We start from the raw sequence: 13,884 nt of genomic DNA, 5'->3' as shown, positions 1-13,884 counted from the left end.
ACAGGCACAATGGCACCTTTGGCCCACAAAGTGTGAATCTCCTGTGACAGCGCTTGTGCCCTGACCGGGTCCTGGATCACAGTCATCCTGACCTGACCGTGTAAGGGAGGCCAGTGGCGGAACATAATGCAGGACCCTTGAGACAGTGTAGTCAATAACCAAGTGTCTGGGGTGTGGGCAGCCCAGAGCCTGAGCTGACCCGGGGTAAAAAATCTGACCGCCGGCCTACAGGTCTCATCTTCGTGCGCCCCAGGCTCTGGGGGACCGCTGGTTAGCCGGTCCGGCTTTAGAAGCGTGGGGGGCTGAACAGGACCGTGTGACCTCTGGTCCTGAGCCGTACTGAAGCCCTGCCAACGAGGTCCCAATTATGAGGTTCCTCAAAATTGGCTAGGCGTGCGACCCTCACAGACCGGGGCAGAATCACGCAGTTGGTACAGGCGTACTGTGTGAGAGCCTCCCAAAGGTGATCCACACCGAGGGTAGAAGGACACAGGTCATGGCCATCCTCCGCCTGGAGTGGGGCCAAACAATCTCTGCAGGCCAGGCACTCCAACATTTTTTTTTTTAAAGGTAACAAAATGTATTAAACAGTACTGTTTGTAGTATTATAGTACTGCTCTAGGGAGTCCGGTCGAGCTGAGAATGCCACTCGCGACTTCAATTCATGCGCGTTGAGCTGATTTCTATTTTTTTTCAGAGCTCCAGCGACACTCCTCTGAAAAAACAGTGCTGTTCATCCTATTACGGCACCGCGCTCCGGAGTCCGGTCGAGCAGAGAGGCCACTAGTGACTCCCAATCAAGCAAGCCGAGTGCAGCCTTTTTTTTTTTTTTTTTTCACGAAGCTGGACGCTGTGTCACGAACCGGGTCAAGCAGAGACGCCACTAGCAGTTCGCAACCGGCTCTATGAAAATCCAATACAAGTAGACCGCTGTCGCTTTTATGAAAACAAGCACGCAGCCGTAGAGAAAGTCTTCCAACTGAAGACGCCGTAAAACGAAAACATGTGATAACTACCACCAACACGGCGTGTAATCACTCAACAAGCTGAAACGCGGCTTCAAATAAAGTACAACGAGCATGGAGGCTACAACTGAAATCTACCGAGCGTAAGGCATCGGCGAAAAAACACAATGAATGGACTCACCAGGTGTAGAATGCCGACCACTCGGCTCTGATGAAAAGTCCGTGGAAACGTTGCTTGTGCAGCCCTCGGAGGGCGAGATGACTCGCAGCGCCGACCGCAGGTCGCAGGGCTACAGGCAACAAGCAGCAACCAACTCGACAATAGTGGAAACCAGCAATAATACATGCAAACCTGCGAGCGAGAAGGTGAAAAGGGACTGAGCGTCCGGTGTCACGTGACTATATAGACTCACGTGAGCCACCGGGAGGTCACAAGTGACTTTGTTGTTAAAATATTCTCGACCTGCGTATGCACAAGATGATCATCTAGTGCTTAAAGCTCCGCCTCTGGTGGTCTGGATGAAATAGAACCTTGATTACGAGGTGATTAAATGCTGGGAATCATCTCGATGGACCAAACACACGTGTGAGAAGACGTTAGACGAACCAACTGCTGTTGTAATTGTACAGAAGACTTCAGAGCTGTACAATGAATGAAAACTCTTCATCCAAGACCACCAGTTGTTTTTATTTCTTCCTCTTCCTCCTCTTCCTCCCGCATCAGAGCACATTAGAAGTGTGAACAGTGTGAAATGTGTCTTTTCCCTTCACACGCGTATGAATAGACGTCGTCGTCTGTTGAGCACTCGGATCGTTTGAGGGATGTTCAGAAATGTAAAAAAAACTCTGTGGATGTTCTTGTATTCTTTGGCTTCTCGTGTGGTGCTTTAACTCGCTCTGCAGCATGAGTCAGAGAAGTATCACCCACTCTCTTTGAAACACTGAAAAATAAATGGGGGGGGGGGGGGTCAGACAACAGAGGAGGACAATATGAGATATACACAGTTTGAATTAATGCAAAGTTTTAATGAAGTAGAGAGGTTCTCAAAGTGTGTGTGTGTGTGTGTGTGTGTGTGTGTGTGTGTGTGTGTGTGTGTGTGTGTGTGTGTGTGTGTGTGTGTGTGTGTGTGTGTGTGTGTGTGTGCGGGGGGAGGGATAACACCCCCTGGGTGGGGGTTCAGAGGGGTGTGTTGTCCTGGATGGGGGGGTCAGGGGGTAGTGCCGTATCCTTGTGTTCTGCAGATCACAACACTTACTTTAGACTTTATATCAACAGATATTAGATATGTCCAGAATTATTTTATTTCACATCTTATTGTACAAAATGAGCCTTAGTCCTATTTCAAGCTACCTGTAGTCACTTTGAAACACTACACTACAACACATGAATACTTTTGGATTATTTGTTTGTTATTAATACAAACTTTAGATGAGATAAAATGCATTAATTCCACTTTTCAGTATCGACTTTGTAATATTTAATCCTGAGAGGAAAAAACAGAAACTACACCACATATTAAACGTTTAAAAGGCATTCAGACTGCAACTGACACGATGACTGACGATCAGGAGCAGGGTCAGGTGGGACCACCAGGGGGGGCTGATGGACATAAACAGACTGAGGTTAGACCACGTGAGTCTGCGGCTTGTGACAGGAAGTCTTTCTGTTCTGGGTTGCCAGGTTGGCCGGTTTTCAGCCCATGTTAGACTGGTTGATAAAGACATTTAGGGTGCTCTTTACAGCATTGTGGGGGTTTTGTATTTTTGTTTTGTTTTGTTGAAAAAACAAAATAGATGGATTCTGTAAGGAAAAACTCACATCATGAGTTTGGGAAAAAAAAGAGTAAGCAAATAAGCAGGATTACAGGAGGGAATTGACATTGAATATTGTTTTTAAGATTAATTTAAGGTTTGTGGATTTTCTATGTTTCTTTGATTAGTTTTGCATTCCAAGTTTTAAAGATCCAAACGTGCATGAAAGTTTCTCAGGAATCCAATATCAGTTGATGTTTAGTTTCTTGGGGTTAATGAATCTTATACTTGAAACCGCCCGGACCTGGCGCCCCAGGACCCGCTGAGGTAGTAACAGGTCCGGTGTAGGTACCAGATCTGTCCGGGAGGAGTTCGTGCCTGCGCCTGTCAATGACGTCACACACAATATGATCTACGGCAACTACATATAAACAAACTATATTACAGGCTGGATCGATTGATCGATAGATGGATAAACTTTTTCATAAGAATTCTACCTTTGTCGCTATGTCCAATATTATAATATCGTGTATGTATTTGGTAATATAATGAAAACAGTCACTTATCTCTACATTATATCTGTACATTCCTTCTCATTCATGTGACCATAATATTTATCTTGAGTCTTGGAAAACACTCAGTTTATTGTTTCACGTGCTTGAGATATGAGAAACAGACTAAATGTCTCTGTCACCCATCACATGTCTTTACAGCATTAAGTGGGCAAAAAAGGACACTTCATGAAATCAGACGAAGCACCACCAGACTCCATAAACTCTCCTGAAGTTATACCAGACAGATCACTGCTGCTTCGGGACATTCAGAGGCATAAAGCCAGTCGTAGCGTCCTGTTCACCTCACGCAGCCTTGTTAGCTTTTCACGGAGCTACGAAGCTAACTGTGAAAGCTAATGTTAGCTTCATATTGTGACGGGAGAAACTTGCAGCCAGTAAAAATGCGAAACGCCATTATATCCAATCATAATGTGAAACGTCATCACCGCGCGCGGGTTCAAGCCCCGCCCTGGACAGCTCTGGTAGCTCAGGCGCATGCGCAAACCCCGCCCCGGACAGATCTGGTAGCCCGGACAGATCTGGTACCTACACCGGGACTCTGACCTGGCCGCAGCACGGCGTCTCTGAGGCGGCTGGAGCAGCGCGGCGTTCCCGGCAGGACACGACCTGGAGGGAGTCCACCTGGAGTCCACCTGGAATCACCTGGAGTCCATCTAAAGACCCCCGGAGCGTGTCGGGGCGCGTCCCCGTGACAGGTGAGTTTAAACCGAGATGAAACTGAGACATCTTCCGGGAAAAACCAATTTGAAACTGCAGGAATGAGCTGTTCACCAGCGAGAAACACACCATGGAAGTGTTTCTTCATCAGGTTCACTGTGAAAACAGGGAGAGCCGAGCGAGATTACTGCCATGAAGTTAGTGAAAATCTGGGTTAAAATAACAAACATGACCTTTAATCTGAGTGGGCGGTGTTATGGAGAGTTCTGCACAAGAGCTGGGACATCACCACGCACACACACATCAAATTGCACCACGGTAATCAGATTACCGGCATGACAGATTAATATAAACTCCATGAAAGAACATCTCGGAGGAGGCTGACGCTTTGCAACAAATCCTCCTTAAAGGTTCTCCACACTAACATGATGACGTCGTCCCCAATGTGAAGCATGGTGGAGGGAGCATCATGGGACTCAGGGCTGCCTCTACCTGGTCAGGACCTGGACGTATTGCTACCATGGAAGGAAGATTAATTAGTTTTTAAAGTGTTGTTCCAGGTAGAGATGTTGGCGGCTCGTTGCTCCCTGCTGTTCTCTGGAGGTTAGCATGTAGCATTGTCCGCTGCACCGTGTGTTCAAACACTTCCTGGAACTTCCTGAAGCCTTTCCAGCTTCAAGAAGGGAAGAGAAGCAGATCGTTGAGCTCGTCGTGGTTCTTCTCAGACCTTCAACATCTCAGACTGCAGCCTGAAGGCGTCTCGCTCGCAGCTGTTTAAAACACTGAGCTAAGATCCTTTATCTCCAGAACCAGCTGCTGCGTTTAGAACCGTTGAAGCGTGAAGTTGCTGTCCTCCAGCGTCACATCTGTTTCACTGCCTTTGTAGTTTCCACGGTAGGTTGGCGGGATTTAAACGATTATACGTACACGGCTCATCGCTGGATGTTTGTGTTTGATGAGCTTTGGTTCTGCTTTGATCAGTGAAATGAGAGTCAGACTCCATTAAAAGACATTTCAGTAAAACGAGATCAACAGTTTGAAGTGAACTGGGATCGACCGTCGGGAGCTGCCGGACTCGGCAAACTCTCATTTCACCTTAACAGGATTCAGAGTTTTAGAGAAGGTATTTCTTCTTATTTGAATGACACACTTCTTCTCGTTTTCACCCACATGTATCCTGTACAATGTTTTTACCACTTTCCTCGCAATGAAATTTATCTGGCGCTGCAAAACATGTTTAACCTTTAAAATGAGGAGAAATCGGCTCATTAAGCTGAACAAAGTGACCAAAAATGTCTCCGTTGTATCTGTGTGGCCTGATGATATTTAGAATAGTGAATATTTGAACATTTTTCGGTGTTTCAGCCATTTTTTCTTTTTAGCGTTCCTTCTGGTTTTTGGCCATTTTACCTCCTTTACCTTTTATCCCGCAGGCGTTTTAGAGGCTTTGTCTTCTTTAGCCATATTTATCATTTTTAGTAATTCAGCTACTTGAACTTTTGTTTTTAACGTTTTAATACTTTCAGGTACTTTAGCCGTTTATGCAATTTTTTTAACAACTACAGCTGTTGTACTTGTTTTTGCTATCCTACATTTGCTTTATTTGTTTTGCCCAATTTTATCTTTTTTTATGTCATTTTTAGTATTTGTTGCTGCTTTAACCATTTTTATTCTTTCCATTGAGTTAGCTGACTTTGTCATTTGAGGTTTGTCTTATTTTTTAAATCAAATTTATCTTGTTGTAGCAGTCATACATTAGTTTTTTGTCTTGGCTATTTTAGCCATTTGATTGATGTTTATCTTTTTTCGATGTCAGCACTGCGATCTGTTTTAGATGTGTGCAGGAGATAAAAGTATGATTGAATTGTACCGCATTTAGGAGACATTAAGTTCTGAAAAGCATTTTAACCTTCATGAATTTCTTTCATGGAAAGTTTGAATCGTGTTGGTTCCTCCGGAGAATAAACGTTTTGAGACGATGATGTGTTTATTATTATTTATTTATTATCTATTATTATCAGACGTTCTGAAGGAAAATAACAAATGAAAGTGTCTATTGATGCTTCGATTGTTCACCTGGTCCCTTCCTCTCTTTCCTTCAGGTATGGAAAGTGTTCCCAGTCCGTGCGACTCTGTCGCCGTCGGCGTGGGAATGGAGCGCGGCGAAATGGAGGATGACGACAGCCGGCCGATCGTCAGCAGGGACGAGCTGAAGAGTCGGAGGTGCAGCAGGAGGCGCAGCACCGCAGAGACGGTCCACTGTCCCACCTGCCAGGGCATCGGACGCATTCCCAGAGGTACCGTACTCGTGCTCTACCCGCGTCCTGCAGGATCTCCCAGAGTCTGTTTGGAGGTCGACCCAGAAGTTTGGTCCTCCGAGGCGGAGACCAGAACTTTGTGTGGCGCCGATTGTTTTACAGAGAAGAAGTCAGTGAACGATGGAGATGCAGGAGGTTGTGCTCATGTTGGTTTCAATAAAAAGAAACAATAGAAGGCCGTGTTTTGTTAAACACTGAGGCCTCACACACATCCTTTTTGAACTAATCTCAACACTGCCCCTTGTGGTTACCAGTGGTACTGATCGAGGGTCTGTTTCAGGACTCGAAACTTTCATGTCAGATTCTGTTTTCCGTCACTTCAGAACACATTTCATCTGTAATACATCCAGCACGCCCAGAACCAGAGGAATCAAAGCAGCAGCTACGCAGCATGATGCTACCTCCGCCATGCGCTACAGAATGGAGGCACCACTTTTTTCTTTTGGTGGACTTCAAACAAATACAAAGAGCTGGACTTTGTTTTTTTACACCGCAGAAGCACCTGCACACTGTTAAAATGATGATTTCAGGATCTTTCTTCAAACCATGTGGCTGTGTTGTGATGCTCGTTGTCTCCTACAGGTCAGGAAAGTAAGCTGGTGGCGGTGATCCCCTGCAGTGACCAGAGACTTCGACCCAGACACACGTAAAGAAGCTCCCACGTTAAACAGGACCATCGTAGGCCTCGCTTGAACAACAACCTTTCAAGTTTCATTTAATTTTTGAGCTTCACTTTGCATTTACACAGCAACGTTTTAAAGACGGTGTCTGTTTACATGGCAGCAGCAGAAACACTGAAAATGGTTGGACCACTAGTTGGTGCTGTTGTTTGTTTTTGTAATGAAACAACACACACATGCAGCAGAGAACAAGGCGTCCCCAACCACCGGGCTGCGGACCGGTACTGGCCCGAGGATCGTTTGGCACAGGGCCGCAGAGAGGGAATAAGAAGTTTTATTTTTAAAATGTACATTTAAATTTCCATTAGTCTGCACTGAGTTTTATTTTGAAAGAAGCTTCACTTCTGTCAGCACTTCTTACCTGCAACTTAGTCACAGTTTTTTTGTTGCTTAAAACTGTCTGTGGCGCAAACGTGGTTGGAGACCTCCGGTGCAAACGGACCCACAGTACAACCAACGTTTAGCGATTTCACTTGAAATTGTTGTTGTTTGAACGAGGCTTTGCTTTGTTTGGACTGACGACGCTACCGGTGTTTCCTCTTCTCACAGGAAGCTGTACGTTGCCATCTCTGTGGTTGTGTGCGTCCTGATCAGCGCCCTGGTGCTGTTCTTCCTGTTCCCCCGCTCCGTCCTGCTATCGCCCGTCTCTGTCCAGTCCTCCTACGTCGTCTTCAGCGGAGACTCTGTGCAGATCAACATCACGGCGAGTCCCAGCAGTAACTCAGCTGAGCTTCACAGGAAGGATTGTCATTGTTTCTTTCCTCTCTCTCTTGTAGAACACGTTGAACATCACCAACCAGAACTTTGCCGAGGTGCAGGCCTACAACCTGACGGTGTGGGCGCTGAACTTCGACACGGTGGTGGGGTTCCTGTCCGTGAAGAGCGTCACCTCGGTTCAGCCTCTGTCGGCCAAGATGGTGAGGAAGTATCCAACACAGGAAGGGGCGTGGCCTCCTCTCATTTATCACTCGGCGAGAGTTTTGAGCCTTACAAGTAGTTAAAATCACATCTCAGTTCGATAAGCAGGTATTAATGACGAGCTGATCGCTTTGTGCCTCATGAGCGCTCACAGACTCCTACCTTCTGAATAAATCTTCATTTCAGTCGTATAAAGTCTTAAAGCGCTGAGGTCCTGTTCACATGTTTACATGTTTTCAAGTGAAAACACAAAACTTTCGTTGTGTTTTGGGTCCGTTTACACTAATAAGACACGAAATTTGCAACTTTTTAAAAACGGCTTCCAATATGCAACTGCTCTGTTTCCATGGAAACGGCGGAAAACAACTTTTGTAGACTGGCATGCTAGCGACAAGGTGTTCAGTGTTTCTGCCGTTGCCATGGAAACAGACATCATTTTCAAAACGTTGCTGTATAAAGGCGAACTGAAACGATTATGCAACCACGATGAGTTTTCACCTGAAACGTTGTCGTGCCAACGTCAGTCAGCTGACTCATCTGCCATCTTGTTCAAATAACTTGTAGATCCTCCTGGTTTCTCTTCACAGTACTCCTTTATGATCCCCATCAAGCTGACAGACGGCGGGTTGAGGTGAGCAAAATGCAAAATCAGTGAGTTTCACTAGAAACATTGTGTAAACAAGGTCTAACTTAATTGATCAAAGTGCTTCAGTCTTTTATAGCGAGTACTGATCCTGGATGTGTATTGTGTGGGTGTGTAAAGGTGTGTGTGTGTGTGTTCTTTCTTCACAGTGATTACTGCCAGAACCCTTCGCTGCCCGTCCACATCGTGTACCTTCACCTTCAGTAAGTCGCTCCACAGCTCCGGCTTTAGAACGAGGACGATTCAGTGAATAACATGAGCATTACAGCTGCTGACTCAGCAAATATCAGCTGGTAGCAGGTGATCTGTGCGACTGATTAGTAAACAGACGTGTCCTGCTGGTCAAAGTAACAAACACATGTTTTGTTTTTCCCCTTTGCAAGACGAGCACAGGCGGTTTGAGAGGCACCGTTAATCCATGATTCTCACGCTTCTCAATGATGCTCGCCATCGCACTCAACATGTTTCCGGGGATTATTTCTTTTATAGTCAAAATTTAGCTCCGTTTTTAATCAATGGGTGAGAAAAGAAATGAGAAAACATTCAGAAATCTGACATAATTTCTCAGAATTTAAAGCAAATAGTTTTGACCCTCGTCCCTGGACCGTGTTGTATGAATCAGGATCTTTGCCAGATGTTATCTTCTCAAACCTTCAACATGTCGGATCAGCCCCAGTGTGGCAAGCAAGCAGTTTACTGGAGTACTACTGTTTGATGCGCTGTAGTGCCGACTAGTGGTGGGAGGGTGTATGACAGTTTTTACATGAAAAACACACCAGCTTGTTAAATACAGAGTATATCTTTAACTTCTAGGCTTCATTGGTTGAACAACACAAGCTGCCTTTGGAACAGGCCAGAGGTCAGAGGTCAGAGCAAGAAAGAAAGAAAACAAAAAAAGGGGGGGGGGGGGGGGAGCTAGAAAAAAGGAAAAACAGGCAGATAAGCAAGAAGCAAATGAGAAACGAAGAAGGCGGCACATTCAGTGTCATGAAAAAGTATTTGCTCCCTTCTTCAATTCTTATTTTTGAGAATATTTCCCCACTTACTTTAAGATCAACCTAAAGCTTTACAAATAATGGCTTTGTAACCTTTTCCAGACTGATGTCAATTTACTTCATTCATTCCTCACTTTCCTTCCTTCCTTTGTTGAGCTTGTTGAGATCTTTCATTCTGTCACACTGGATCTAATAAACTAAACTAAACTATTGAAGAGATTTCTCGGTTGAAGAGGTCTGGAGGTGATCAGGTTTAGGTCTGGGTCTGGTCAGTGAAATTCAATTTAACTTTCCAAAAATTGTGATCAGTGACTTTTTTCCCTTAAAACATTAAATCATCTTTATCAACTGCATTTCGTGTTTAGTTTGGTCACAAATTTATCCAAAACAACTGAGTGCTGGAAGAAACTCGTCACTACAAGAAAAGACTTTTCCATCATTTTACATTAGAAAGAAATGACTCTGGATCCGCTTTTTGAAAATGCTCTTTCCAGTCTCTTCTTTTCCTCCGTTCTCAGACGATGCATCAGAAACATTTCTACTTGTTTGCATGTTGACGGGAAACCTTCAGGCTCTGCTCAGCTTGGACATTTATTTGTTGGTAGCGAGTGAGGCCTTTGTGTTTGTCTGCAGGATCTCCATCACGGTCTTCTACCTGGCCCACTACGAGCAGCTCTCCCTGGAAACCTACGAGTACATCGACTGTGGAGCCAACTCCACCGTCCCGCACAAAGTGCTGCCTCCACCCACCTGACGGAGCAGCTGGACGGAGGTGGTGGACTTTAGCTGTCTCCTGCTTCGCTCTCCGGCCTGCTTCAGGCGCTCCGGCCTGTAAAGGAACATGAAGGACTCGTCTTGATCGGCACTGACCCGCCCGCTTCCGGTCGCTTTGACGCTTTGTGGGATTTTACAGTTTGATTCTGTTGCTATTTATCCTCGTTGGCCTTTCTTAGGTTGATGCTACTCAGCCAGCTGTTTGTGAAGGTACTGGTTGAGTGTGATATACATGAGCGAGTTTACTATCTCCGCACCAACCGTCGGCATGTTTGTGTGTTTACCCATCAAATTGCAAACTTTTTTTCTCGTGGTGTGATCAGGCTCTGTGGTGTGATCAGGCTCCGTGGTGTGATCAGGCTCCGTGATGTGATCAGGCTCCGTGGTGTGATCAGGCTCCGTGGCGTGATCAGGCTCCGTGGCGTGATCAGGCTCCGTGGCGTGATCAGGCTCCGTGGCGTGATCAGGCTCCGTGGCGTGATCAGGCTCCGTGATGTGATCAGGCTCCGTGGTGTGATCAGGCTCCGTGGTGTGATCAGGCTCCGTGGTGTGATCAGGCTCCGTGATGTGATCAGGCTCTGTGATGTGATCAGGCTCCGTGGTGTGATCAGGCTCTGGTGAACAGTCGCTTCACTTTTCACAAAGCTCAACTCGGTTTGAAATCGTCCTCGTGTTCCTCCGCTCCACTCCCAGTTTTGTTGGCAGGATCTCTGCACCGCCCGACACAGGAAGTGAGTTTTCACACAGGAACTCCGGAGCTGCAGCTGTCGCTTTCACTACTGCTTGGTGAAACCACCATAAATACCACTAAATTCTTCAAACAGAAAATTTCTGTTTAACGGAGTAGCTTCCAGCTAACAGAGCAGACTGGACACCGCAGTGATTCAACTACCTTCTAATTCTCTTATTGAGCCTTCAAGGTCACAGAAAATCAACGGGTGTAAATAATTTAGGAAATGAGTTCAGCGCATTTTGAATGAGACTCTAAAGTGTTAAACATTAAAATTGCTCCAGATCTGGTTGAGCGTCAGAAACCAATGGAGATTATCGTCATAGTGATGTGAGTGCTGTTCCCACTGGAGCCAATACGCTACCAGAATCTGCTCTCCGTGGATCGTCTGTCCCTCATCTCTTCCTCCGTCACCAGACTCGTCGTTATGAGAAGTGAAAACTCCCAGCGACCAGAAGATACTCCAATTTAAGTTCACTTCCTGTTTGTTCTTTACTGGAACCGCCAGAGTGAAATAAACTAAACTTCTGTCTGAAACCAAATATTTAAGTGTGATTGATCTCATTTCATCTCATTGACATGACCTTTAAAGGTAAGTTCTTTAATGAATACAGATTTCTATCTGCACTTCGTCTTTTCTAAATTTGTAGAAAAGTGACATCTTGTCAGAATATCGTTTCCACAGTGACTACAGGCGTTATAAATATACAACATATCAGCAAAAAGACAATTTAAAGTGCAACAGTAAACACAATGGAAGACAAACAGAAGTACTAGAAACAAAACGTCTATTAAGATTCAAACCGTAAAGAAAAGGCAAATAGCATGGAAGAATTGAAGGTAAAGCACATCTTAAAGTGAATTTCTCCACGTCTTCTGCTTTGTTTGAAAATAACTGAGTTTAATTGGTTTGAATATCTGCTCAGAGTCCACGACTGCACCCTCATTTCTGGCTCTTGGTGTTTTTTAACCCGACTCCAGGAGAAGATCTTATGACTCTGAACACCATTTCAGCTTTGTCTTTAAGATGATCCAAACAACACAGGTTGACCTGCCTGATACACTCGTGTTTATGTTGGACAGTCGTCCCAATAAAACGTCTGCGTACTTCTAACAGCACATTTTGTTTTAAACGAGAGCCTGTGGAACCATGTACATATAAACACGTACTGTAATTCCTTCAGCCCAGACTTGAAGTCACCAAGTCCTTTAGGTGGGACGCAGACCTGTTCCAGGCTGTCGGAGGTGAAAACGTTTCAGTCGGTCCAGCAGATCAACAGCTGTTGGTGTTCAGATGAACAGGAATTCTTAACGAACTGAAGAAAACCTGACTGGAAGGCGTTTCGAGCAGATTTGGGAGTTTTGATAAAAGTCTGAATGAGTGAGTATTGATTAATCCTGCTTGTGCTTTTTGAGAACAAGTTTCCAGGACTTATGGAAACACTCCATAAATTTGGTCGGGTCCACTCCGAAGGAGCCGTGAGGACAGATTCTGAAGGAAAACAATTTGGGAGAAAGTTTCTAGGTGCTGCATCGTGTTCTTCAGGTGAGTTCGGTTTAATGATGAAACCGAGGTGGCAAGTTACCAGGCCGTGTGGATTACTTCTGTAAAGCAGAAAGATTAGAACCTTGGAAATATCCAGCGTTCCTCCTGCTGTGTCACAAGCGAAGATCTGCGGTTTTAAGACAAGTTTTGGACACCGGAAGAAAGAAAATGTCCGTGTGTGATTCCATCCTTGTGCGAGTTATGGCCTTTCCTGCTACTTTCAGATGTGAAATGGAAAGTAGTGATTACTTGTCTTAGCAGTTAATGTTAAAAGTGTGAAATGGTTCAGTTCAATTCCTTCTGTGTTTACCTTCTATGTACCATGCTGGCCGAAAAGCAGGACAATTGAGTTTTTATTATTGAAATCAAATGTATTTAAAAGTGTCAGATCTAGTGTGTGTGTGTGTGTGTGTGTGTGTGTGTGTGTGTGTGTGTGTGTGTGTGTGTGTGTGTGTGTGTGTGTGTGTGTGTGTGTGTAAAGATTTAGGCTCAATCTGTATTCAAGTATTTTAATGTAAACATATACTCTTCAACAAACTCAAAACATGTTGAGTTGGTGTTTCCGGCTGTGAGTGGAGCTCTGTGATTGTCCAAACATTACGTTCCTATCAGTAACGATCAAACCCCCTCCCTTTCTGGATCGAGGAATTGCGTGAGGACTCTCCGGACCCTGGTCCCTCCTGGATTGGAGCTGTCTCCTCTGGCCGAGTCTTCTGTGTCCGGCTGGTTGTCCCTGTCTTGTTGAATCGCCTCAGTCACACTGTTGTCGTCCACCGTTTCCTGTGAAGCTTCACAGTAATTATGCAGCACGAAGCAGGCATAGATGACAAAGGGAAGGTCGTTCAGATTTATGTCCATCGCCCTCGTCAGAGCTCTGAACCGAGCTTTTAGCCTCCCAATCGCACACTCTATCACGGTGCGTGCTCGGCACACATGTAGTCCAAAGCTCTGCTCCTGGGCAGAGCGCCCCCCGCTGGCGTCGTATTCTTTCATCAGATACGGGAGCAGCGGATAGGCAGGGTCGCCGAGGATATAAACCGGTATGGCCTCTTCGTGGTCAACAAGCTGCCTCGGACAGGGCGGGATCTTTCCATTCTTCAGGCACGCGTTGAGAGTGGAGTTGGTGAAAATACTGGCGTCGTGCACGCTCCCCGGCCACTTCACCACCACGTCCATGAAGGAATATTTGTAATCCGACGTGGCCTGGATGTTCAAGGTGAACCTCCCTTTAGTGTTCACGTAATCCGTGGCACCGACTGACGGCTGCTTGATCTCCACATGAGTCCCGTCCACTGCACCCAGGCACTGCGGGAGGCCGTGAGCACGTTCGA

The 13,884-nt window shown here is 45.6% G+C and overlaps 2 protein-coding genes across 2 annotated transcripts in view; one reads left to right on the top strand and one right to left on the bottom strand.

The window, feature by feature from the left end:
• Nucleotides 1–1,223: 1,223 nt before the first annotated feature.
• On the top strand, nt 1,224–11,547 carry LOC308124348 (transmembrane protein 106B-like; the record flags this gene model as incomplete). The annotated part of the gene is made up of 9 exons (XM_080487269.1): nt 1,224–1,261; nt 3,791–3,987; nt 6,052–6,246; nt 6,850–6,913; nt 7,497–7,650; nt 7,724–7,864; nt 8,453–8,496; nt 8,658–8,711; nt 10,137–11,547. 9 exons carry the CDS (start codon nt 1,224–1,226, stop codon nt 10,255–10,257), a joined length of 1,008 nt encoding a protein of 335 aa, XP_080343395.1. The 3' UTR covers nt 10,258–11,547.
• Nucleotides 11,548–13,038: 1,491 nt separating this feature from the next.
• Nucleotides 13,039–13,884, bottom strand: part of LOC308125068 (uncharacterized protein) — a 1,630-nt gene continuing 784 nt past the window's right edge. Inside the window, exon 2 of the mRNA XM_080488556.1 lies at nt 13,039–13,884. This exon is cut by the window's right edge and continues 234 nt beyond it. Coding sequence (XP_080344682.1) covers nt 13,172–13,884 — 713 coding nt within the window. The 3' untranslated portion in view covers nt 13,039–13,171.

The sequence above is a fragment of the Lipophrys pholis genome (assembly GCF_963383615.2).
Source record: "Lipophrys pholis genome assembly, chromosome: 19".
NCBI lineage: Eukaryota > Metazoa > Chordata > Actinopteri > Blenniiformes > Blenniidae > Lipophrys > Lipophrys pholis.
Note: the sequence above shows the minus strand (reverse complement) of the source record. Positions and strands in the feature narration are given on the sequence as shown.